The sequence below is a fragment of the Lepidochelys kempii genome, chromosome 3 (genome assembly GCF_965140265.1).
Source record: "Lepidochelys kempii isolate rLepKem1 chromosome 3, rLepKem1.hap2, whole genome shotgun sequence".
Taxonomy (NCBI): domain Eukaryota; kingdom Metazoa; phylum Chordata; order Testudines; family Cheloniidae; genus Lepidochelys; species Lepidochelys kempii.
In genome coordinates, this window is record NC_133258.1 from 100,356,653 (window position 1) to 100,383,588 (window position 26,936).

The following is a 26,936-nucleotide window of genomic DNA, read 5'->3' on the forward strand; positions in this document are numbered from 1 at the left end:
TTTTGATTAAAAGGCATATTTTTGTGGCTATATTGCATGTGCACTTCTCAAACCCTAACATTTGCACCAGTTCCATATTGTTTTTAATGGGGATATTGACTCAAGTGTGACTCTGAGTACAATCAGAGGCAAATCCTAGATGCTGCAGTTTGTATGTGGGCTTGGCCCAGGGGATCTCTATGGGGGATCAAGGGAAGAAAATTTCCCACACTCCAGAGTAGGACGAATTGATTGACTTGCACTGGAGTGGATCCACAGATTGTGCCCTGCCACCTGGCAGGTGGAGAAAGAGTTATCTGAGAGCTGGGTTCTAGAGTACAAATGCAAGGCAGTGGAGAAACAGGCCCAGGTTTCCTACAGAAAGGTTAACTCGGCCTCATAACATGTGCAGTAATTTCTTCTCCTTTTTTTTTCTTTCGCTGGCTAATTCAATACTTTTTACAGAGTTCAGTATCTACTTTAAAATAGGAGGGAGGGGGAAGGTGGCCAAATTAATGTTATTGTGGGAAGCTTCATTTTTGCATTTCTTTGTCTTTATAATTTAGATTGACTTTAGCATTTAAACTTTTAATCATAGAATCATAGAAATGTAGAGCTGGAAGGGACCCCGAGAAGTCATCTAGGCCAGTCCACTGCACTGTGGCAGGACTAAGTAAATGTAGATCATCACTGACAGGTGTTTGTCCAACTTGTTTTTAAAAGCTTCCAATGATGGGGACTCCACAACCTTCCTCGGAAGCAGGGGCACCAGCTTCCTCGGGACCCCGGGGTGCTCAACCCTTCGCTCCACCCAAGGCCCCATCCCCACCTGCCTCCTTCCCCCCAGCTCCTACCCCACCTATTCCCGTCCCCGCTCCTCCCCCACACCTCCAGCACCTCTTGCACAATGCAGAACAGCTGATCTCAGTGGGCAGGCGGTACTGGTGGGGAGGGGGAGGAGTGGATCAGTGGGGCTGCTGGCGGACGGGAGGTGCTGGGAGGAAGGGGGAGTTGTCTGCCAGTGGGTGCTAAGCACTCACTAATTTTTTTCCATGGATGCTGCAGGGATGGAGCACCCATGGAGCTGGCACCTATGCTTTGAAGCCTATTCCAGAACTTGACTACCCATATAGTTAGAAAGTTTTTTCTAATATCTAACCTAAATCTCCCTTGCTGCAGATGAAGTCCATTATTTCTTGTCCTACCTTCAGTGGGCATGGAGAACAATGGATGATCATCCTTTTCAGAACAGCCCTTAACATATTGGAAGACTGTTATCAGGTCCCTCCTCAGTATTCTTTTCTCAAAACTACATTTTTTTTAACCTTTCCTCATAGATCAGGTTTTCTTAACCTTTTATCATTTTTGTTGCTCTCTTCTAGACTCTCTCCAATATGCACATATTTCCTAAATTGTGGTGCCCAGAACTGGACACAGTACTCCAGCGGAGGCCTCACCCATGCCTAGTAGAGCAGGATAGTTACCTCCTGTGTCTAACATATAACACTCCTGTTAATGCACCCCAGACTCATATTAGCCTTTTTTTGCAGCTGCATCACACTGATGAGTTATATTTGGTTTGTGGTCCACTATAACCCCCAGATCCTTTTTAGCAGTGCTACCACCTAGACAGTTATTCCCCATTTTGTAGTTGTGCACTGGATTTTTTTTCCCTTCCCAAGTGAAGTACTTTGTACTTTTCTTTATTGAATTTCATCTTGCTGAATTCTGACCAATTATCCAATTCGTCAAGGTCATTTTGAATTTTAAACCCATCCTCCAAAGTGTTTGCAATTCCTTCCAACTTGGTGTCATCTGCAGATTTTATAAGCATACTCTCCATTCCATTATTTAAGTCATTAATGAAAATATTGAATAGTACCAGACCCAGGATTGACCCCTGCAGGACCCCACAAATTGCCCTCCCAATTTGACAGCAAATCATTGATAACTACTCTTTTAAGTTTGGTCTTTCAACCAGTTGTGCACCCACCTTATTGTAATTTCATTGAGATCACATTTTCCTAGTTTGCTTATGAGAAAGTCATGTGAGATTGTGTCAAAAGCCTTACTAAAGTCAAGTTATATCACCTCTACTCCTCCCCCGCATCCACAAGGTCAGCAAAAGAAAGAAATTGAGTTGGTTTTGCATGATTTGTTCTTGACAAATCCATGCTGACTATTCCTTATAACCATATTATCCCCTGGGTGCTTACGAATTGACTGTTTAATAATTTGTTCCAATATCTTTCCAGGTCTTGAAGTTAGACTGACTGGTCTATAATTCTCCGGATCCTCCTTGTTCCCCTTTTTAAAGATAGTTACTATATTTGCCCTTCTCTGGTCTTCTGGGACATCTCCTGTTCTTCAGGAGTTCTCAAAGATAATTGCTAACCTTCCAAGATTGCACCATCTAGTTCCTTAAGTACCCTAGGATGAATTTCATTAGGCACTGCTGATTTGAATATTCTTTAACCTGTTTTTTCCCTGTTTTGGCTTGCATTTCTTCCCCCTGGTTGTTAATATTTATTGTGTTGAGTATCTGGTCATAATTAGCCTTTTTAGTGAAGACTGAAGTGAAATAAGCATTAAGCACCTCCTCTTTCTTGATGTCATCAGTTATTAGCTCCCCATCCCTGTTAAGTAGTTAAGTGTTAACTAAATAATCCAAATAGCCATTCAGAGTATATGAAAAGAGATGTGAAATGTCTCTCATATAGTTATAGCCCAGAATTTTGGGAATTCCCACTTTTCTTTCTATCGTTGGTCATGAGTATGTAGTGCAGCCCAGGGTTCCTAGCCTCTTTCAGTCTATTTTTCTTGCACCAACTACCGGTGTATTCTATTATATCATTTGATGTTTTCCTCTATCATTGCCCTAGATGAGAACATACAGAGTTTAAGGAGTGACCTTGTCTCATGGCATATATAATAGGTGTCATGTAGCCATCTCGGAGAATCCTTTTCTAAAAAAAAAATTATCAATCTCAGTTGCTTATTTGGTTGTTCAGGCTCACTTCTTCTCATTTCACAGGGTTAATACTAACAGAGTATACAGCTCTAGCAGCTGAACACCTCAGACCAGATTCTTACATCCACTATCGCCCCTTGTGCTGCTCTGATGGTACAAAGAGACCAATTAGCTAGCTTAACAAGCTGCATAAGGATTCTGCCTGTGTAGGGGAACCCCCTGGGTGGCACAGAACCAGCAGTAGTGGTTCTAGAGCGCCCCACTGCTGGCTTCCAGAATAGGGGGCGTAACCAGGGAAAACAGTACGTGCTTGGAGCATTGCTTTACTCTGGTGCTCTCTAGCTCCTGGAATGGTCCCTGAGGGCAATAGGCAGCTAGACACAATTAAGTCCAGCCCTGAGAGTGATGCAAAGGTACATGAGAACAGCCATACTAGGTCAGACCAAAGGTCCATCTAGCCCAGTATCCTGTCTTCTGAGAGTGGCCAATGCCAGTTGTGACAGAGGGAATTAACAGAATAGGTAATCTTCAAGTGATCCATCCCTTGTCGCCCATTCCCAGCTTTTGGCAAACAGGCTAGGGACACCATCCCTGTCCATCCTGGCTAATAGCTATTGATGGACCTGTCCTCCATGAATTTATCTAGTTCTTTTTTGAATCCTGTTATAGTCTTGGCCTTCACAACATCCTCTGGCAAGGAGTTTCATAGGTTGACTGTGCATTGTTTGAAGAAATACTTTACTTTGTTTGTTTTATATGAATGGTTGGGATTATGTTTTCCAATGTGCATTACTTTGCATTTATCAACACTGAATTTCATCTGCCATTTTGTTGCCCAGTCACCCAGTTTTGTGAGATCTTTGCAGTCTGCTTTGGACTTAACTATCTTAAGTAGTTTTGTATCACCTGCAAATTTTCCCACTTCACTGTTTACCTCATTTTCCAGATCATTTATGAATATGTTGAATAGCACTGGTCCCAGTACAGACCCCTGGGGACACCAATATTCACCTCTCTCCATTCTGAAAACTGACCATTTATACCTACCCTCTGTTTCCTAACTTTTAACCAGTTACCAATCCATGAGAGCACCTTCTCTCTTATCCCATGACTGCTTACTTTGCCTTTGGTGAGAGACCTTGTCAAAGGCTTTCTGAAAATCTAAATACACTATATCCACTGGATCCCTCTTGTCCACGTGCTTGTTGACACCCTCAAAGAATTCCAGTAGATTGGTGAGGCATGATTTCCCTTTACAAAAATCATGTTGATTCTTTCCTAACAAATTATGTTCATCTATGTGTCTGACAATTCTGTTCTTTACTTCAGTTTCAAACAGTTTGCCCACTACTGAAGTCAGGCTTACCGGCCTGTAATTGCTTGGATCACCTCTGGAGCCCTTTTTAATTACTGGCGTCACATTAGCTATCCTTCAGTCATTTGGTACAGAAGCTGATTTAAATTATAGGTTACAAACCACAGTTAATAGTTCTGCGATTTCACATTTGAGTTCCTTCCGAACTCTTAGGTGAATACCATCTGGTCCTGGTCACTTATTACTGTTTAATTTATCAATTTGTTCCAAAACTTCCTCTAATGACACCTCAATCTGCAACAGTTCCTTAGCTTTGTCACCTAAAAAGAATGGCTCAGGTTTGGGAATCTCCTTCACATCCTCAGCCGTGAAGACCAAGACCAATGCAAATAATTCATTTAGTTCCTCTGCAATGGCCTTATCGTCCTTGAGCGCTCCTTTAGCATCTCAATTGTCCAGTCGCCCTACTGGTTGTTTAGCAGGCTTCCTGCTTCTGAGGTATTTAAAAAAAATTTTGTTATTACTTTTTGAGTCCTTGGTTAGCTGTTCTTCAAATTCTTTTTTGGCCTTCCTAATTATATTTTTATACTTCAATTCCAGAGTTTATGGTCCTTTCTATTTTCCTCATCAGGATTTTACTTTCACTTTTTAAAGGATGCCTTTTTGCCTCTCACTGCTTCTTTTGCTTTGTTGTTTAGCCACGGTGGCAATTTTTTGGTTCTCTTACTATGTTTTTTAATTTGGGGTATACATTTAAGTTGAGCCTCTATTATGGTGCCTTTAAAAAGTTTCCCTGCAGCTTGCAGGGATTTCACTTTTGATATTGTACCTTTCAATTTCTGTTTAACTAACCTCCTCATTTTTGTGTAGTCCCCCTTTCTGAAATTAAATGCTACCGTGCTGGGCTGCTGTGGTGTTTTCCATGCCACACGGATGTTAATTTTTATTATATTATGGTCACCATTACCAAGTGGTTCAGCTTCATTCACCTCTTGGACCAGATCCTGTGTTCCACTGAGGACTAAATCAAGAATTGCCTCTCGTGAGTACCAGGATTAGCTGCTCCAAGAAACAGTCATTTAAGGTGTCAAGAAACTTTATCTCTGCATCCCATCCTGAGGTGACGTGTACCCATTTAATATGGGGATAATTGAAATCCCCCATTTTTAATGAGTTTTGTTAATGGTAATCTCCCTGAGCATTTCACAGTCGCTATCACCATCCTGGTCAGGTGGTCAGCAGTGTATCCTTATTGCTATATTCTTATTATTCTAGCATGGAATTACTAGCCATAGAGATTCTATGGTAAGATTTGGTGCATTTAAGATTTTTTTTTTTTTACTTCATTTGATTCTACGCTTTCTTTCACATATAGTGTCACTCCCCTACCAGCACAACCTGTTGTGTCCTTCTGATATATTTTGTAGCCTGGTATTACTGTGTCCCATTGATTATCCTCATTCCACTAAGTTTCTGTGATGCCTATTATATCAATATCCCATTTAATACAAGGCACTCAAGTTCACCCATCTTATTATTTAGACTTCTAGCATTTGAATATAAGCACTTCAAAATGGTCACTTTTTAGTTGTCTGCCATTATGTGATGTAATTGAAAGGGCCTCTTTTTCATATGACTGTTTCTCACCAGATCCTACCCATATTTTATCATCTTCCATCCTCTCCTCCTTACGAGGACAGAGAGAATCTCCGTTAGTAGATCCTCCCCTAATGGATGTCTCTGTCTGAACCACGTGCTCCTCCCTCTGTCAGCTTTAAACCAGCTCTTAGTTTAAAAACTGCTCTACTATAGGTACTATAAAGCCATGTTAATTGGCCAGCTGAATATTCCTTTGGGAAACTGGGACTCCTCAGGTAACACAGAGCTGGAATAGCTGATCTGTGCCACATCTTTCCCTCCCGCACTAAAGGAGTTATGGGTCAGAGAAAAGGGGCATGGCTGGAGCACTGCTGAGGAATGACCTCCTGGGCCATTGGCAACTGGAAGCAAATTAGAGCAGCCCTGGGGCTGTTGATAGCTACTTTGATCCCTATTTTACAGTTGGCTTTAGCAGGCACAATGATAATTATAAAGGTACAGTAGAACCTCATAGTTATTAATTACCTTGGAAGCGGAGGTTGTTTGTAACTCTGAAATGTTTGTAACTTTGAACAAAACGTTATGGCTGTTCTTTCAAAAGTTTACAACTGAACTTCAACTTAATGCAGCTACAAAACTTTACTATGCAGAAGAAAAATGCTGCTTTTAACCATCTTAATTTAAATGAAACACGCACAGAAATTGTTTCCTTACTTTGTCAAATGTATTTTTTTAAGTAGTTTACATTTAACAAAGTACTATATTGTGTTTACTTTTTTTTTTTCTTTTTTTCTGCTGCTGCCTGATTGTGTACTCGCAGATCCAAATGAGGTGTGTGGTTGACCAGTCAGTTCGTAAATCTGTTGTCCGTAACTCTGAGGTTCTACTGTAGTACATAAGCCTTCACTTTCCTCACACTTTCTTTCTCATACAAAGTCTTTCTCATTTTTTTCTGCCCTCCCGATGCTTAACAGTAAGATTGAACCACTATTCTCCAGTGCAGTAAAACTCAATAGGTATCACTATTACCAATACCATTAAAATGAGAGCTGATCCTATCTAAAATTCAGTCTTTCTAGATTCCTTAAACAAAGTATCTCCCAGTCAGAATTACTGGGAGCGTCTCAATTTTTACAGTTGCACCATTATTTTTTTTAAATTCCCATTACATATTTTCAAACAAGAAATATATATTGTTTTTAAGGAATTTCAGAAAGCCTAATCAAGGTTTTAGGGGTGGTCAGTTGTGAAGTGAGGTCACCAGGTTGGTTCTGTTTGTTCAGATCTGTACTTGTTGTGGCACATAATATAAACTTATGATCCTTTATTCTTCTACTTTGGCAACTTCTGTGTTTTGAGAGCCTACAGATTCTTAACCAGAAAGGAACACTGACTGTAGCTACACTAGCGGATGTTAGAAAAAACATTTGTTATATTAAATCTCATTAGAATCTATTCAGATTGTTTCAAAGTTACAATTTGGCAACTCAGCAAATCTTATCTCTTTTAGTAATTATACATTTATAAGCAACAGTGCCAAAAGTTGGATATTGACTTTTTCCAAGAAAGTGATTTGCATGCTTATAATTTTTAATGATTTCAAAATGACACCTTATAGGCATGTGAAGGATATATTCCTCTTCCCTATTTATTGCATGGTAAACTGGTAAAAGATTGCAGAAAATGAGTAACTTTCAGGGACCTTTAGCTACTAGCTTATAGAATGTGAACTGATATACTAACTGCAGATAGTGTATGGATGCCAATAATATTAACCATAGCATATACCAATATCTTTACCATTACAAGTTCTTTGTTCTTATCAATAACTTTACAACAGCCTCCTACTAAGGACTGACACACTTACAGTACATCTTGTCAAAGGCCTATGTAACAGATCCAAGTAAGACATTTTACTATCCATTGTCAACTGGGACCAAAATGTGGTGGAATAAGTCAGTGAAGAAATTATTGTTCTAGCTATCAATCAACATATACAGTATATTTAGTGTGCCAATCTCCACAGTATCTATGGCCATTGCTGAATGATGTGTTTGTGTTTGATGTAGTGCAAATCTGAACGTGATTGGACCATTTCTTGTTTTTCAGTGCCGAAAACCCAACCAGCATTTCAAACCCTACTTGACACCCAACTTGCCAAAGCGATTCCATTATGCTAACAACATTCGCATTGACAAAGTTCATCTTATGGTGGACCGGCAGTGGTTGGCTGTTAGGTAAATTATGGTTGTCAATTGATTCTTACCCTTATCGTTCAAGAGGCCTCATTTCCTTCACTGATGTGTCATTTGCTTTCTATTTGAAAAGACTGCATCTCTTGCAGTGAAGACAATAGCTGATCCTTAGAATGCTGGATTTTCCAGACTGTTAGATGAATGTTTAGGAGTCTATATAAAAGGAAATAATTGTGTGTGTCTGTGTAAGCCAGATAGCCACTGCTTTACATGGTGTGCATAGAGTTTTCTCTTCAAATCTGCATGGTAAATGAGGTGAATTGAAGTCTTGTTCATTATTCACCTTCACTAAATATCTCATCACATCAGTTAACCATCTAGGGCTGACAGAATTGGCTTTTTATATGCTCAATTAATGAGAATCCATCATGCAAAAAGTGCTGTAGTTTTTCAAAGGTTCATAACTCAGTTAGTTTTCATTGAAATATTCAGAACACTTTTTAATTAGGACTCTTACCTTGTCAAGTTTTAGCTTTCTATCTCCTGCCATACCAGGGGCAGAGCAGTTCAAAAAAAATCTTGCAGGACCCTTTTTGTAATGGCGGAAGTCTATTTTCTGCCACATTTTCTGCATTTTTACTCAAACTTGAAAAAATAAATCACCTTTGGGAAGAGACTAAGCCTGAAACATATACCAAAAAGTGAATGATGTGGTTAACAGATATGATTTACTGAAAAAGGGATGGTTAGAATGGAAATAGTTATCTGATCTTAGCTGTCGTAGTTGCTTATAATCATGTGTGTACACAAACTGTATATACTGTAGGCATATGTAACCCAGACACTTCCTGGGTGTGGTACTCTGTCCCATCTAGTGGCACTGAGAACACTTACAGAGAGAGGTTAATGAGTCTGCTCTCCAGTCTTAGCTAAGAATCAAATGGCTTTTAGCTCATGAAGTAGAGGCGCATGCATTTAGCTCCAGAGGTCCCAGGTTCGATCCTGCCCACCGATGAGCGGGGTCTGTCGGTGTTCCACATACACACACTGTAAATACATGGGAGTAGATTTTTAAAAAATTATATTGTGTGTGCACTCAGAGGTGCAGTGGTAATAAATTATAAGCCTAGGGTTGGGGTACCAATTTTCATGTGGAAAAATGAAGGTGATAAATCTTAGAAAGTCAGAAATTGTGAGCTCCTTTCATCCCATTTGCATTTTCAGTTGCACTACAGGTGCAAATTCTACTTGCACTTATTATTGGCTCAGCTTTTGGAAATATATTTTGTACTGTATTTTACATATGGATACATATTCCTAAATGATCTCCAGATGGTTAAACCTTTTCCTGCTTCTTGGATGGTTTTTAAAATACTCTCTTTCTCTTTTCTCTTAAATACCTTCTATCTGTTTCTGAGCAGAGGACTTTTTTTCCTGTAATCTTATTTAATAATATTTTTAAAACTTAAATTTTGTTGAGAGAGGGGTAAAATGCCTGTTTAGCATTTGACTTCATATTTTATTTTGAGTAGTGTCCAATATTTGTCCTAGATATTTAAAGAGAAATATTTATTTTGGGGTGTTTTCATATTTGTCTTCTCCTTTCAAGTGCTACTCATTGTAAGTCAAATAGTATGACATTTCTATTGTATTTAAAATACAAAATCAAAACTAAGGCTGCAATTTGTAGAAAAAATGCAAACAATTTTAGAATGGTGTATTTAAATTTAAATGCTCCTTCATAAGGCAAAGCCATCTGAAATTGTTTCAACAGGACTGCCATAGTTGGGTTTTCCAGGAAGAAGTCTTGTTTTAAAATGTGAATAGTAAGGAAGGCTATTATAAAACTAGCCCCAAGGAGATGATACATTTTTTTGGAACTTCCCAATTCGGAGGTCAGCCTTTTACTCTGTTTATTTCAGAGGCATAAATGCACTGTACAGTAGCTAGAATCTTGGGGTAAATTCCTGGTTAAAGTAATCTCAGTAACCTAAGAGAAGCAGAGGTCTCTGCAAAAGTCAACATTGTGTTATAAGAACAATCAGTACCAAAATATTATGCAACATTCTTCTCAGGAGGTAACCCAAAGTCCGATTTGTTGGGGTAACTAGAATTTTTGTTGTATTTGTACCATTTTTACTTACAATATAAAATGATTTCTTCTTAGGAATAAAGCCTATACATTTTGTGGTGGAGGTAATCATGGCTATGACAATGAGTTTAAAAGTATGGAGGTAAGGTGATTTCTTCTCAAAACGCATGTCCCACTGTATAGCCAACTACATATTTGCTGTAAATAAACCATACACTGTACTATATGACAATTTTTGCAATTTGATTTTTCTTACATGGGCATTCAGACATCTAACCCTGGAAATCTATTCTCTACAGAGACAATTTGCGCGGAGACAATCAAATGTTCAGACCAGCCGCAATTGTGCTTGCAAAGTCCTATGATTGTGCACCACCTTTAAGAGTCTAATACTTAGCCATGTCTCAGTGCATCTAAAAAATATAAGAGTCATATAAACGACAGTACCTAAACTAAACACATCATGGTGAGAAACAGAACTCTGCAGAGTTCACACAGCCTCATTAAAAGCACATGAGAACATAATCATCAGAAATTCCCTCATTTTTTACCAAGTATTTACATTTCAGATGGCATGTGTTCATAGAGAACATTAATCCTATTTATTCTGTTGATACAGTATGTGTAAGGACAAATTAGTGCTTTACAATGAGGTAATATACCTTCATAATATTTTCCTTTGACAGCATCCTGTTTGTGTTCTTTAGAAGTGCTAGTCAGAAAGCATTAAGTGTTCTTCTATATTAGTCAGTTCAAAATCCCTTTCCTATTAAAAGAACAAAGGAAATGCCATACCAGAATAGACCATTGGTCCATCTAGTCATGTCTCCTGTCTCTTGCAGTGGTCAAGTTCAGGATGCTTGAGAGAAGCATAAACATTTCCATAATGCACTTCAATACTTTATACTTTTGAGGCACAATTTCCTGACCATAGCTAAGTGTCAGCCCTTAAAGTTTTTAATCCTAGTTATTTTAAATGCAAATGATATTATTAGTCATGTAAAAATTTATATAATTGATGGAATTTATTGGCTTATTTGCCTCAATGATATCCTGCTGCAGTAAGTTCCACAGTTTAAGGGCCATTTATACTAAGTATAAGAAGTATTTCTATTTATCCCTTTTAAATTTTGTTCCTTTAATTTCATTTGATGTCCTCCTGTCTTTGTTTTATGGAAAAAGATAAACAGAAGTATGTGTCTGGCCTTCTCTTCTTTGTTGGTAATAAGCTTCAGACCCATTCCATGTAACAGATATGTTTCAGGATTCAGTCCTTGTTCATCTATTCATCTACCCTGTTCTCAGTTTATGAATGAGTCTTTAATAGTATGTCCAAAACCTATATTTGGATGCTCATATTAACTCTTAGGCATATAAATGCTTAAGTGATGATTTGAGCATCCCAAAGGAGTATTTGGATTAAAACTCTGAGAATATTTGAGTGTATATCTATACCACAGAGACTATACCAGCATAGACTCACCCTGCATCAACAGAAGGGGTTTTTATGTTGATGCAGGAACACCACCTCCCTGAACTAAGTTAGCTATGTCAACAAAAGCCCTCTTCCATTGGAATAGCTGTGTCTACACTGGGGTTTATGTTGTCATAGCTATGTTGGCGAGGGGTGTGTTTTTTCACACCCTTGATTGACGTAGCTATGGTGATATAACTTCTCAGTGTAGACCCAGGCCTCAGGTGGAATCCTAAATTCAGCTGTGGTTTGGGATTCTGATAAACTAGTGACCAGCAGCCCAGATCATGGAACTTAGTTGCTGCAGCCATGCAGAGAAAAATGTTCTTAAAGTTTTATGTCTACACCGCATTTTGGAGTGAGCCTCCTAGCCCGGATTGATAGACTTGGGTTTGCAGTGCTTGTGCTAGTGCTCTAAAAAACAGCTATGTAGACGACACTTTGAAGTTGCGGCTCAGGCTGGAGCTCAGGCTCTGAAGCCTAGGGGGGAAGGGGTGGGGTTTGGAACCCAAGCTCCTGCCTGTGCCCCAACTTCAAAGCAGTGTCTGTGCAGCTATTTGTAGAGCACCAGTGTGAGCCCGAGTCTGTCTAACTAGGCTAGGAGGTGTGCTCCAAAATGCTCTGTAGCCCTACCCTAAGTGACTTAAAGAGAAGGAGTACCAATGGCACCTTAGAGACTAACCAATTTATTTGAGCATGAGCTTTCGTGAGCTACACGTTATATACACACAGAACATAAATCTCCTCACTGTATTTTCCACGGTATTCATCCGATGAAGTGAGCTGTAGCTCACGAAAACTCATGCTCAAATAAATTGGTTAGTCTCTAAGGTGCCACGAGTCCTCCTTTTCTTTTTGCGAATACAGACTAACATGGCTGCTACTCTGAAACCTAAGTGACTTAGGCGTCTAAGGCCCCTTCTCAAAAGTGACTTTAGTGTTTAGGAGTGTAAATCCAGTCAACTGTTGTGAGATTTAATCTCCTAAATGCCTAAATCAATTTTGAAAATGGGACATAGGAGCCTAAGACACTTAGGGCTAGATTCACTTAGGCATTGTAACTTTTAGGCCCTAGAAAAACACAGGAACAACACAGCAATTCTCAAAGCCTGAGTTAGGTGCATAGGCTCTCTATAGAATGCATGCAGAGAGATAGGCACCTTCGTCTGAAATTCATAAAAGGCAGCACTCTAGGCAGGGAGCCATCTAGGATAGCCAATGGGAGATACTGATGACATGGGTGTGTACTCAGCCCTGACCCTCTCATGGAGATATGTGCCTGAGTATAGACTGCAGGCGGGGCGCTGGAACGAGGACAGGGAGGAGCCATGGGTGGAGGGGTTTTGGGGGTGAAGAGGCGGTATGGGCCTCAGGGGAAAGAGGTGGTGTGAGGGGTGGGGTCACGGTTCAGGTGCCGATGGCCTCCCCTCCGTTAGGAAGCTTCCACTGCCCCTGGCTGCAGGGAGGCGCCTACCTGCTTGTGACCCACAGCTGGTAACCTACTTTTGTAGTTAGGTGCCTAAGGCATTTTTTGCCAGACTAAATTCTGCTCTCTTACATCAGAATAATCCCACTGATATTAACTATTGTGACAGAGTGCAGAATCTGCCCCAATACTCTTAGTTCTTTTAAAATCTAACTCCTGTTGTTTTCTAGTTTGAATTCTTTTAGATAACAGCTTTTATTATTACAATCCAGGCCATCTTCATGGCACATGGCCCGAGCTTTAAAGAAAAAACTGAAGTGGAACCTTTTGAAAACATAGAAATTTATAATCTAATGTGTGGTGAGTATAGACAACCAGTACTGCAGCTAGTAATGCACAAGCAGGTTTTCAGATGCTAATATGTTATGAGCTAAGACAAAGATTACAGAAACATTAGTGAATACATCCAGAAACTAATAACACTGTACCAAATGCCTCGCCCCACCCACGGACATCACATTGGATTTCAAGCTTATGTATATTGGCTCACACTTATCAAGAAATTAGCTGCAAAGTAGGGAAATTTTCCTGATTGGAGACAGAATCATGAAGTGGAAAAGTGCTCCTAACAAATATATGTGCTGCAAATATTCATGAGCTCATATGGGAGCTCCTTGTGGCCATCTTGGGGCAGGAATCTTGCAGAGAGTTGCAACTCTTCGTCAGAATTTTAGATAGGCCACTGTATCCCAAAGTTTGAGGTGGAATTTTCTGTAATTTTTTTAACGATCACATAAAATGAAGCATTTCAGTGTTCCTCCTCATGTAATGTAATGGTCTCAAATAATGACACCTGTAACGTGGTTAAAATAATCAGACCTCATGCCTACACCACCACTTAAAAGTGTAAAAACTACCCAGAAATGACCAGCCTGCAACACCTTAATGCTTAACTTTACATAAAACATAGCAGATATGTTATACTGTGGAAACTATTAGACCCTCCATATTTAACAAATTGCAAACTCAACTGCCTGACTTATAAGCAATTGGTTAATTAAACAGGTTCTTCATTGTTTGTTGCAGTGCTGGATTATATTTTAAATATTTATTTCAGTTTTGTTTTTGTTGAATCCCGATTAACTCAACCGTTTATTATTCAGCGTTTCAATTATCCATGTGTGCATTTGTGGGTGCCCAAGTGGTTCAGGTAATTGAAATTCTGCTGTCATATTTAGAAGGAATGCATAAAGGAGTAGCTGTCAGGCAAATGAAACTCCTGGTATTTTCTTCTGTAGGGCATCAGGATGTTTTTGCAAAAATTTCAAATGTTTTGTAACCTGTTTAATCAGATCTGCTGCGTATTAAACCTGCACCAAACAATGGAACTCATGGCAGTTTAAATCATCTTTTGAAGACACCTTTCTATAACCCATCGCATTCAAAAGAAGAGTCACCTCCATCTTCATGCCCCTTTACCACATCAACTCCTCTGGATGGGTTAGGATGCACATGTGCCGCATTAGTAAGTAATGGGTCCAGAGTTTTTATTTAATCAATCAGAACATGAATTCTTCCTGAACAATCTTTTAATATTATATTTTACAGGCATTGGATTTGGAAGCAATAAATCAAAGATTAAATCTCACCTCAGAAGGAAGTAAGTTGTTGGAAATAAAAGGAGCAGGGGTGATGTAAAATCTATGCCCTTGTGGTTTTTTTTTTATTTTATATTATTGCTTTCAGTGGGACTATTTGCAGAGTAAAGTGCAACTGAAGGTAAGCAAGGATGACCAAATCTAGCCCATAATTAGTAATTTCCCCCTTTCTCTTTCCTGTCTGTGGAGAAGAGGTTGGCTGAGAATCTTTTACAGCAACAATTCTCCCTAGGGTCCTGATCCAAATCCAATTAAAGTCAATGGAAAGACACCTATTGTCTTCTGTGGGCTTTGGATCAGGCCCAAGGTACTTTAGGAAAACAGGAGATAAAACTACTATTCCCAGCCTTTCAGCCATCTCTTGCCCTTCATCTGTTCACATAATTTTGGGGAGCATAACTGGATTCTTTTGGTGGATGTTCTTGGCACTTGGTTTATATAACAAACTTCATAGTCAGCTAGGGCCTGATTCTTAGTTCACTGACACACTGACGTCCACAGAGCTGTATCAGTGTAAACTTAGCATAAATTAGAGGAGAATCAAGCCCTGGATTTTTGTGATATTTTCTCTGTCATATTTGAGTAACTTATGTATTTTAAACATATCGTGAAAAATATTGTTGCACAATTTCAAATATCCAGAAGTACAGATCCTTAAACATCTTTATACTTTATTAGATTGTACATATTTTAGTCAATTAAAACATTGCATTTGATGTATATTTTTGCTCATCCCATATGCCTTTCTGTCAAGAAAAATCTTTTCATAAGCACAAAATTCAGTAACTATTGTTTACATTCTAGTAAAGAAGGCGGAGACCTATAATTTGCCCTATGGCAGACCTAGAGTTCTACAGAAGCAAAACACCTATTGCCTTCTTCACCATCATCAGTATGTGAGTGGATACAGTCACAACATCTGGATGCCACTGTGGAGTGCATACACTGTCAATAAAACTGTAGGTTATCAAATATACTTACCATTCATAATGGAATGACCCACTGTTCTGAAAATGCAGAGCATTCGTTAGGAAAATTGGTTATGAACCAGGGGACATTATATGACTCTTCCGGATTATTTCTTTCTTGCAATGTAATCTTTTTTCTTTTGAGAACAGAACAGGTTGAGTTTACTTGGAGTCTGGTAATGGAAAGGTGGAATTTTATTTTACTCCCCCAAAGCAATATAGTTCCAGGTTAGTGTTTGGTTCCAAATGGTGGCAGGGGGTTTAAGCAACATATTTGTAATGCTTTTTAAACACACCTGAATTGTCCAAATCTAGCGTATCTTGAAAAACAACCTGTATAATAACCAAAACTAATTGTACCTTGAATAACTTAAAAATTATTTTAAAATGTGGAAATGGCCACTTGATAGGGGCACAAAAGATACAAAGATTGAAGCACAACAGTTAAGTTGGTTCAACTAAACCTGTTTGTATAAAATGGGAAATAGGATAGGAAAGCAGAGGCACAGAACCTGCCTTACAGTCTGTGAGGACATTTACAGACCCAACACAGAGACTAATGGTGTGTCTATACGATAATTAAAAACCTGCAGCTGGCCCATGCCAGCTGACTCGAGCTAAGGAGCTCTTAATTACAGTGTAGACATGCGGGCTTGGGCTGCATCTCTCATGCTGTCATCTCACAGGGTCCTAGAGTCCAGCCTGCAGCCCAAGCCCGAATGTCTGCACTGCAATTCAACAGCCGAGCCCTGTGAGCCTGAGTCAGCTGGCATGAGCTAGCCATGGGTGTCGAAATTGCAGGGAATGAAGAAGCAGTACTGGGAAAAGCGGGCCCTTCCCTGCCCCTCCGCAGCTGTGAAGCATACTCCAAATGGAGGATCTGCTCAAAAGGGGACTCTGTCACTCTGGGATGGGGGTGGGTGGGTGGGGATGAGAATGAAGGAGAAGTAGTTGGTTTGCAGCTTTTGGAGGCAAAGCAACCCACAAGAAGGGGTCTGGACTGTGGCCAAGACCCAACTGGGAGCCTTTTCCCCCTTTTTTTTCTCCCTGTGGAGGGAAAATAACTGGGCTCTAGGAAGAGAGTCGAGGAATGCTTATCTGACTAACTGAACTGCTGACACTGTTTGGGAACTCCATGTTGAGGGGGCGCCCATGCATCAAATTGAATAGAGAACGGGGTAGCTCAAGGGAAGCTGGTCACTTGTATCAGGAAGAGGTGACCAGGACTATACTTGGGCCAGGTCCTGGGTCCCCCTGCGTCCTCTCCTCCCCCCATGCCAGGACTTTGCGGGATGGTGGGACTGTTGAGCCGTGGCCTGCCCACTAGGCCTGCTGGCCATTGAGTAAAAACTACTACACAGTCCCACAGGGCAAAGGAGGGGAATAGAATAAGAACAATGAGAGAAAATAATAATAAATGAGAAAATAAACACAACTAAAACCAAAAGATGAGTGCTCTCTCTTGGTCATTCAGTGGCAGTCATGCACATGGGCTCCAGTTTGTCTATCAGTCAGAAAAAAGTCAAACTATGATTTCCAAGAATGAGTCCTTGCAAGTTTTCTTATGCTTATTTTTGGCTTTCTCTGCCAAGAAAGCTTTCCAAAAATATACAAACTTACTGAATAGTTTCTACTAATGCAGTTTCTGTTGCAAATATATTCCGTGTATTTACAATTCCTTAGCAGTGTGATTGATATATGCTCTCATTATAACTGTGGATGGGTGAACCTTGTAGAGTTGCCCCCACTCCCCTGAAGATTGCAGCCAGGCACGACCCTGCACTTACCACATGGTAAGTGCAGTGACCCGGCCGCAGCCTGCTCCGCTCCCTTTTAAGCATGCCAAAAGCCTCATTACTTCTACCAATAGATGAATGCTAGGTGGCTGTAGTAACTGTATCTGCTTGTATGCTTTGGGCACCATACCATGGAGATGCCAAGGTCCATGGAAATAGTTTTCCTCTAAATGAGCAGTACATCCTGCGGTTACCTATAAGCTGGAGAAACAATGCTGTGTGGTTAGCAGTGCCTTTAGGCGGATGTGTTTCTGACTGCTAGACAGATACAGAGAGACTCAAGCAGGACAACAAAATGAAGCAGGCTGAGTCTTTACTGACTGTCACCTGGGGTTTCCCTCAGGTGGCTGGTTAATCAGGATCAGTGCAAAGGGGCCAGTGCAGGGCCAAAAATCTGGCTCAAAAAGTTCTTATATGTAATTTTCTTTGTGTGTGATTAGCAGTGTTATGAATGAACAATTCTTTCTGACTGGATATTAATAAGCTGTCACAAATATTTATATTATCATAATTACAGACAGTATACCAGTAACAGCAGCTGGATTTTCTGTTACCTGTGACTCTGATTCAGAGGAAAATCTGATTTAAACTATTGGTGCTTGGAATGCATTTCTGAGGTAACATACTCATCTCCTCGAGAGGAAGGAATTGGTTGCATCAAGCCACCCACCTCTCCCACCCAATCAGGATGTAACAGGCTGGAACACTAATTCTGTTGTGTAGAATTCAAAGCTACCATACCCTTTATAATATTTTGTTGGTTGTAAGTTGAATTTGCACTCTGGAACACTATAATTTTATTTGCCTTTCTGAGTTTGCTGTAGTTCCTCTGGATATGACTCTAGAGTGTGTTTGTAGATAAAGAAAATTACATGCAAGGGTTTTTTGTTTAGTATAAAAATATTGTAAATTAGATTAGCTTTTGAATCTTATCCTTAAAGAATAAAATCTTTACTGCACTGTGATGAAAACAGAATTGAGACTTGTTTGGTATTTTATGATTTATGGAAAAAAAGACCTTGGTGCTTTGGGTTTATGGGATCTTTGTTTTTTGTGGTTTAAGTATTTTTTCTGCTGGTATTACCCCAAAAATCCCCTCCTGGAAGTGGCTGAAAATTGACATGACAGACCACAACAGCTGCGGAATACTATATTTAGTTCGTCATGTGATGAAAATAAATTATGCATCTGGAAACATTAATTACTGGGTTGTTTAAAAAAATCTTATTCTTGTAACATGAACTGGAGAATGGATTGGGTAATTTTATCTATGGAGTAGTTTTCTAAAGTCACTGTAACTGTTTTTTCTTCACAGGTCACCATGGTTCACCATGTGACCTGAGATAGAGGAAATGAGAGAGGATACAGCTATAGATCCAGTGACAAAAGTCTTCTGAGTCTAACCTGTTGTAACAGATTGTCTGTCTGTGTAGCTTATGAAGAAAGAAAAGGATTACTTGTGGCACCTTAGAGACTAACCAATTTATTTGAGCATAAGCTTTCGTGAGCTACAGCCCACTTCATCGGATGCATACTGTGGAAAGTACAGTGAACGAGCCTCTGATAGTGTGGCTGATGTTATTAGGCCCTGTGATGGTGTCCCCTGAATAGATATGTGGACACAGTTGGCAACGGGCTTTGTTGCAAGGATAGGTTCCTGGGTTAGCGGTTCTCTTGTGTGGTATGTGGTTCCTGGTGAGTATTCGCTTCAGGTTGGGGGGCTGTCAGCCACACTATCAGAGGCTCATTCACGTGCACATCTACCAATGTGATATATGCCATCATGTGCCAGCAGTGCCCCTCTGCCATGTACATTGGTCAAACTGGACAGTCTCTACGTAAAAGAATAAATGGACACAAATCAGATGTCAAGAATTATAACATTCATAAACAAGTCGGAGAACACTTCAGTCTCTCTGGTAACACGATTACAGACATGAAGGTTGCGATCTTACAACAGAAAAACTTCCAATCCAGACTCCAGCGAGAGACTGCTGAATTGGAATTCATTTGCAAATTTGATACAATTAACTTAGGCTTGAATAGAGACTGGGAGTGGCTAAGTCATTATGCAAGGTAACCTATTTCCCCTTGTTTTTTCCTACCCCCCTCCCCCTTCCTCAGATGTTCTTGTTAAACCCTGGATTTGTGCTGGAAATGGCCCACCTTGATTATCATACACATTGTAAGGAGAGTCATCACTTTAGATAAGCTATTACGAACAGGAGAGTGGGTTTGTGTCTGTGTTGGGGGGTAGGGGGGTGGTGGGAAGAAAACCTGGATTTGTGCTGGAAATGGCCCACCTTGATTATTATACACATTGTAAGGAGAGTGATCACTTTACATAAGCTATTACCAGCAGGAGAGTGGGGTGGGGGGAGAGAAAACCTTTTGTAGTGATAATCACCCATTTTTTCATGGTCTGTGTGTATAAAAACGTCTTCTGTACTTTCCACAGTATGCATCCGATGAAGTGAGCTGTAGCTCACGAAAGCTCATGCTCAAATAAATTGGTTAGTCTCTAAGGTGCCACAAGTACTCCTTTTCTTTTTGCAAATACAGACTAACACAGCTGTTACTCTGAAACTTATGAAGAAAGAGATTTCTTAAAGAGGCTATCATGAGAGCATTGCTTAAGGGACCACTTCTTGATACATACATTCTGCCTAGCTATTGACCAATAGCAAATCTCCCATTTTTTTGGGACAGGGAAGTCATTGAGTAGGTTGTGGCTCAGCAACTCTGATAGTTTCTGAAGCCTTCCAGTTTCTTTGGCCATAGTCACTAGGGTGTGGGACAGACACTGCATTGATTGGATTAGCTGGGACTCTCCTTCGAGCAAAGGGTGACGATAAATGTATCACTGATGCTTATTATAAACTTGTCAACAGCTTTTGATACTGCTGATCATGAGGTTTTGTTGATTTGGTTGTGGAACCTAGCAAGAGTGTTACAGAGCTGAGTGGTTCCTCTCTTATCTTTCTGAGAGAACACAGAGGTTATTTGTGGGTACTTATTTCTCCAACTTGAGAGTTCTCTCTTGCGAGGTACAATAGGGATCTATATTAACACTCTTCCTGCTCAACATGTAGATGAAGTGACTGGGAGAGTTAGTGAAGATATATGGTCTGTGATATATTCAATATTCAGATGACAACTTGCTCTGCATCTCTATTCTTTTGATTTGGCTGGAGCAGTAGAATAAATAACCCACTGTCTATATAAATTTGAGGCTTGGATGAGAATTACTGTGTATCTGGAGAGGAGTGAAATAATGTTGGTGGCTTAGGACAAGATGCCAGAACAGTTGGTGGGATTTATATTAGTTCCTCTGATTGGAGGATTTTGAATGCCATTTGTAGCCCAGATGCATGACTGAGATGTGGTATTAGATCTTGGGCTGTTCCTGGATGCTCAGGGAGCAGCCATAGTTATGAGCACACTCTCATCTGTGTGTGGTGAGAAAAAATGACACTTTCTGTCTAAGATGGCCCTTGCCCCATTTATTCGTGTGTTTGTCAACTTGTGATTAGATTCCTGTAATAAGCTTCTGTCAAGGTTCCTTCCCCACTCTGAACTCTAGGGTACAGATGAGGGGACCTGCATGAAAAACCCCCTAAGCTTATTTTTACCAGATTAGATTAAAACTTCCCCAAGGTACAGACTATTTTACCTTTTGCCCTTGGACTTTATTGCTGCCACCACCAAGCGTCTAACAGATATACAACAGGGAAAGAGCCCACTTGGAAACGTCTTTCCCCCCAAAATCCTCCACAAACCCTACACCCCCTTTCCTGGGGAAGGCTTGATAAAAATCCTCACCAATTTGCAAAGGTGAACACAGACCCAAACCCTTGGATCTTAAGAACAAGAAAAATTTTAATTGAAGAAATAGTAAAAGAATCACCTCTGTAAAATCAGGATGGTAAATACCTTACAGAGTAATCAGATTCAAAACATAGAGAATCCCTCTAGGCAAAGCCTTAAGTTACAAAAAGACACAAAAACAGGAATATACATTCCATTCAACACAACTTATTTTATCAGCCATTTAAACAAAACAGAATCTAATGCATATCTAACTAGATTGCTAGTAATAGGTTTGCAGGAGATCTGACCTGCATTCCTGCTCTGGTCCCAGCAAAAGCAACACACAGACAGAGAGAGCCTTTGTTTGTCTCCCCTCCAGCTTTGAAAGTATCTTGTCTCCTCATTGGTCATTTTGGTCAGGTGCCAGCGAGGTTATCCTAGCTTCTTAACCCTTTACAGGTGAAAGGGTTTTTCCTCTGGCCAGGAGGGATTTAAAGGTGTCTTACCCTTCCCTTTATATTTATGACAGCTCCACATAGGGCTACGTTTAGACACCATTCAGAAAAAGAAGCTATTAATAATGTTGTTATTAATCAGTTGATATTGATAATATTTATATTGATCAGTATTGATAAATGCAAAATAATACACATTGGAAAACGTAATTGCAACCATGCATATAAAATGATGGGGCCTAAATTAGCCCCTCTCTCAAGAAAGAGATCTAGGAGTCATTGTGAATAGTTCTCTGTAAACATCCACTCAATGTGCAGCGGCAGTCAAAAAGGTTAACAGAATGTTGGGAATCATTAGAAAAGGTATAGATAATAAGACAGAAAATATCATATTGCCTCTATTTAAATCCATGGTACACCCACATCTTGAATACTGTGTGCAGGATCTGGTTGCCCCGTCTCAAAAATGATATATTGGAATTAGAAAAGGTACAGAAAAGGGCAACAAAAATTATTAGGGGTATGGAACGGCTTCCATTTGAGGAGAGATTAATAAGACTGGGACTTTTCATCTTGGAAAAAAGATGACTAAGGGGGAATAAGATAGTGGTCTATAAAATTTTGACTGGTGTGGAGAAAGTGAATAAGGAAGTGTTATTTACTCCTTCTCATAACACAAGAACTAGAGGTCACCAAATGAAATTAATAGGCAGCAGGTTTAAAACAAACAAAAGGAACTATTTCTTCACAGTCAACCTGTGGAACTCTTTGCCAGAGGATGTTGTGAAGGCCAAGACTATAACAGGGTTCAAAAAAGAATTAGATAAGTTCATGGGTGATAGGTCCATCAAGGGCTATTAGTCAGGATGGGAATGTGCGACAGGGGATAGATCACTTGATGATTACCTATTCTGTTCATTCCCTCTGAAGCACCTGGCATTGGCCACCTTCAGAAGACAGGATACTGGGCTAGATGGACCATTGGTCTGACCCAGTATTGCCATTCTGATGTTCTTATAAATGCTTCCACCTGCTTGTTAAGTGGAGTTTCACACTGGAAACAATTCCACCTTTACACCAGGCTCTGCACTTCTCTAATAAGTTTCCAGATGTAATTGGATGTTAACCTACCAAGCCTTAAATAGTTTTTGGCCTGATTTCCTGAGAGATCATTTCTCTCCTCATGATGTACTACCCCAGTTAGTGGACATGCTTCAGCTGGAGTTCCTTGCAAGATGCAGGAGAGCACTGCTGGGGTGGGTGGGGAGGAAAGGTGTTGTCCATGGATGTTCTTGACTTTGGATCACAGTTTCCCCTTGAGTATGTCAGAGCCTCAATTTGTTAACTTTCTATACGTGCTGCAAACTCCATATTTCCCTCCAGGTTTTTGGAGAAGGTGGAGGTGGAGGGCTATAGTGATTTAGGTTAGAATCCTCATTGTGTCCCTGATGCTGCAATCAGATCTACTAACATTCAGGTTTGCACCCATGTGGATCCCTGTTGACTTCAGCAGGACACCCTCTGGGGCTAGAGGTTGAAATTAATGGATCTCAGTGCAGGATTGTGGCTTATATTTCCTGATGGATAGCTATTTATCCTTTACATTATATTTCTTCAATGTAATGCGCACCTAGAACATAGGATGGGCACCTACAGAGATTTTCATACAAAGTGGAAAAAAGAGGCACAAGCACGATTTCCCCCACTGCAGTTCACCTTTAACAGATCAAAAGTGATGTTGCACTACATCTGTCCTCTTCCTATCTGATAAAGGTTTATAAAGCTTAGGCTGCTTCCTAGATCATTAAAACAAAAAACACATAAAAAAACCTCAACATGTCGTGTTAAGAATAAAACAGAAGAAAGCTCATGAGTTGTGAATGATGGATCTAATTAATTATAGCCTCATATCAGATAAAATACCTTTCTTAACAAAACGGAGAAGAAATTAAATGGAAGTAAGAGCTGCTGCTGAAAAATAAAATACAGTTGTGCAGATAAAATACAATTCTGGTGTTGTCGTGGGTGCAATCCTAGCAGTTGTAAATACCGAAATTACAGTTGAAATGTTGTGGGTCAGCTCTTCAGCTGGTGTGAATTAATATTGCTTCATTGAAGTGGAAGGAGTTGTACTGATTTATAGCTGCTGAGAATCTAGTCCATACAGTTTCTTGGTGTCATTGCTTAGCCCATCTGGATATGGCTAAAATAACATCAGCCAGTATGTGATTCTCACATGTTAACTGCTCTGCAGTAGGAAGTGAATTTATTTTTAGAGAGCTGAATGGGCCAAACATGTCACCTTTTTGGGCTAAGATACTACCTTAGTCTTGCTACTACCATTTTACACCATGCTAAGGGTTTTCCCTAATTGGATTACTGAAAAACAGAAGGACCAAGGAAAAACACTACAGAAAACATAATTTTCCATTACTTGTATTGAGCTGATTCATTATGAAAATAGGAAAAGATTCAATGAAAACCATTCTAGGAAGTCACAAACCATACAGGGTATAAGGTTAGCCACAACTGTGGGTGTAACACTATTTCCCCCCTTTTTCTTTTTAGCAGGCAGACGCATCTTCACTTCCTTCCACTATTCCAGACTGTCTGCGGGCTGATGTTAGAATCCCGGCTACTCAAAGCCAAAACTGCTCTGACTACCAGCTAGACCTGAACATCACCCACGGCTTCCTGTATCCTCCCAGTCAGTAGGATTCTTTTTATAGCTAGTGTTTAGAAAGTCTTAATCAGCTGGATGTGGGTTTGTGTTTAAAGCATATCTAAACACCAAAGCAACCTGCCTGGGATAAGTGTGCTGTGCAAAATAAATAAATAAATAAAGAGGTTTCCAGTGGCTGTGCATTAACCAAAAGCAGTAAAATTACTATTAGAAAGTCAATACATTTTGCAGCAGCCACCCACATATCCATGGTAATCCTGCCCAAATATTTTCAGTTCAGAAGATTTAGGTTTACTTTAAAAATGGAAGATATGCTGGCTGTGATGAAAGCTGACCAGAATGACATAAAGAGACCAGAGTGGAGTCAAGAATCTGGCCCATGCTGTGTCACTCCATGTAAATTTTGATTTTTTTTATGTTAGGTTTGATATATTGGAAGGGTTAGTTTTGCAACAGTCAAACAGTAGTTGTCAGCCCATAGCCCTTTTTTCCCATCACAAAGGTACCACACAATTTGGTGCATGTGAGCAGCCTTGTCTTGGGGGACCTGCTTCCCAGTGGAAAAAATGTATATTCTAGAATAGTTCATTGAAATATAAATAGATCAAGTAAATGCATCTATTTTTTAAAATATATAGGTTGCTAAAAGCTGAATAGGCTTGAGGCAGTAAACAAAATCCTAGGGAACAGATGTGACATACTTTGTGCTAATGGTTCCTCCCTGACATTCCTCACAGATTACATTTTTCTGAGAAATTTAAAGGAGGGAGACCTTTTATTGGGGTGTAAGGGATATTTTTGTTGTCTATCCCAGGGTAATATTTTCCAGTATAACAGAACAAGCCCCCAATCCTGTTCAAACAGCTGCGTGTTTGTATATATAATTATGTATTATTTATGTATGTATATTTATATAGTTCACTTATTAATGTGAGATTTTAATTACCTGCAATAATTTGCCTTCAGTCTGCAGGGATACGTAAACTGAACATTGAGAAACATCTTCCTATATATCAGTCATTAATGCATGTTTCGGTTTTTTTACAGATTTCAATGCAACTGGTCCAGAACAATATGATGCCTTACTTACCAGCAATATTGTGCCCATGTATGAAGAATTCAAAAGTAGGTTCTCAAAACCTGAACCTCAAAAAATGCTGAACATTTTCCTGCAGTTTATTAAATGATAATTGACTAAAGAAAATTAAGAAAAAATTAAAAGATTTTAAAAATTCTTTTCTTAACTGATCATATTCAGTATATCCAGATCGAGTACAATTGCACTAAAAAGTGGAAAGGAGTATTTGTGGCACCTTAGAGACTAACCAATTTATTAGAGCATAAGCTTTCGTGAGCTACAGCTCACTTCCTCAGATGCATATCGTGGAAACTGCAGCAGGCTTTATATATACACAGAGAATATGAAACAATACCTCCTCCCACCCCACTGTCCTGCTGGTAATAGCTTATCTAAAGTGATCATCAGGTGGGCCATTTCCAGCACAAATCCAGGTTTTCTCACCCTCCACCCCCCCACACAGATTCACTCTCCTGCTGGTGATAGCCCATCCAAAGTGACAACTCTTTACACAATGTGCATGACAATCAAGTTGGGCTATTTCCTGCACAAATCCAGGTTTTCTCACATCCCCCCCACCCCCATACACACACAAACTCACTCTCCTGCTGGTAATAGCTCATCCAAACTGACCACTCTTCAAGTTTAAATCCAAGTTAAACCAGAACATCTGGGGGAGGGGGTAGGAAAAAACAAGAGGAAACAGGCTACCTTGCATAATGACTTAGCCACTCCCAGTCTCTATTTAAGCCTAAATTAATAGTATCCAATTTGCAAATGAATTCCAATTCAGCAGTTTCTCGCTGGAGTCTGGATTTGAAGTTTTTTTGTTTTAAGATAGCGACCTTCATGTCTGTGATTGCGTGACCAGAGAGATTGAAGTGTTCTCCGACTAGTTTATGAATGTTATAATTCTTGACATCTGATTTGTGTCCATTTATTCTTTTACGTAGAGACTGTCCAGTTTGACCAATGTATATGGCAGAGGGGCATTGCTGGCACATGATGGCATATATCACATTGGTGGATGTGCAGGTGAACGAGCCTCTGATAGTGTGGCTGATGTTATTAGGCCCTGTGATGGTGTCCCCTGAATAGATATGTGGGCACAATTGGCAACGGGCTTTGTTGCAAGGATAAGTTCCTGGGTTAGTGGTTCTGTTGTGTGGTATGTGGTTGTTGGTGAGTATTTGCTTCAGGTTGCGGGGCTGTCTGTAGGCAAGGACTGGCCTGTCTCCCAAGATTTGTGAGAGTGTTGGGTCATCCTTTAGGATAGGTTGTAGATCCTTAATAATGCGTTGGAGGGGTTTTAGTTGGGGGCTGAAGGTGATGGCTAGTGGCGTTCTGTAATTTTCTTTGTTAGGCCTGTCCTGTAGTAGGTAACTTCTGGGAACTCTTCTGGCTCTATCAATCTGTTTCTTTACTTCTGCAGGTGGG

General features: G+C 39.9%; 1 protein-coding gene across 5 annotated transcripts in view; it reads left to right on the plus strand.

Annotated features, from left to right (window-relative positions):
* The window catches only part of ENPP3 (ectonucleotide pyrophosphatase/phosphodiesterase 3), an 86,054-nt gene that overhangs the window by 53,211 nt on the left and 5,907 nt on the right, over window positions 1-26,936 (plus strand). Inside the window, exons 15-23 of one of the 5 annotated variants that reach the window (XM_073337334.1) lie at window positions 7,974-8,101; window positions 10,227-10,293; window positions 13,324-13,411; window positions 14,404-14,576; window positions 14,660-14,711; window positions 15,514-15,668; window positions 24,307-24,445; window positions 25,469-25,546; window positions 26,453-26,549. In XM_073337334.1, the coding sequence (XP_073193435.1) occupies window positions 7,974-8,101; window positions 10,227-10,293; window positions 13,324-13,411; window positions 14,404-14,576; window positions 14,660-14,711; window positions 15,514-15,668; window positions 24,307-24,445; window positions 25,469-25,546; window positions 26,453-26,505 (933 nt within the window). In that variant the 3' untranslated portion in view covers window positions 26,506-26,549. Of the gene's footprint in view, window positions 1-7,973; window positions 8,102-10,226; window positions 10,294-13,323; window positions 13,412-14,403; window positions 14,577-14,659; window positions 14,712-15,513; window positions 15,669-24,306; window positions 24,446-25,468; window positions 25,547-26,452; window positions 26,550-26,936 lie in introns of those variants that run through there. The other 4 variants (XM_073337330.1, XM_073337331.1, XM_073337332.1 and 1 more) reach the window with 4 other exon arrangements.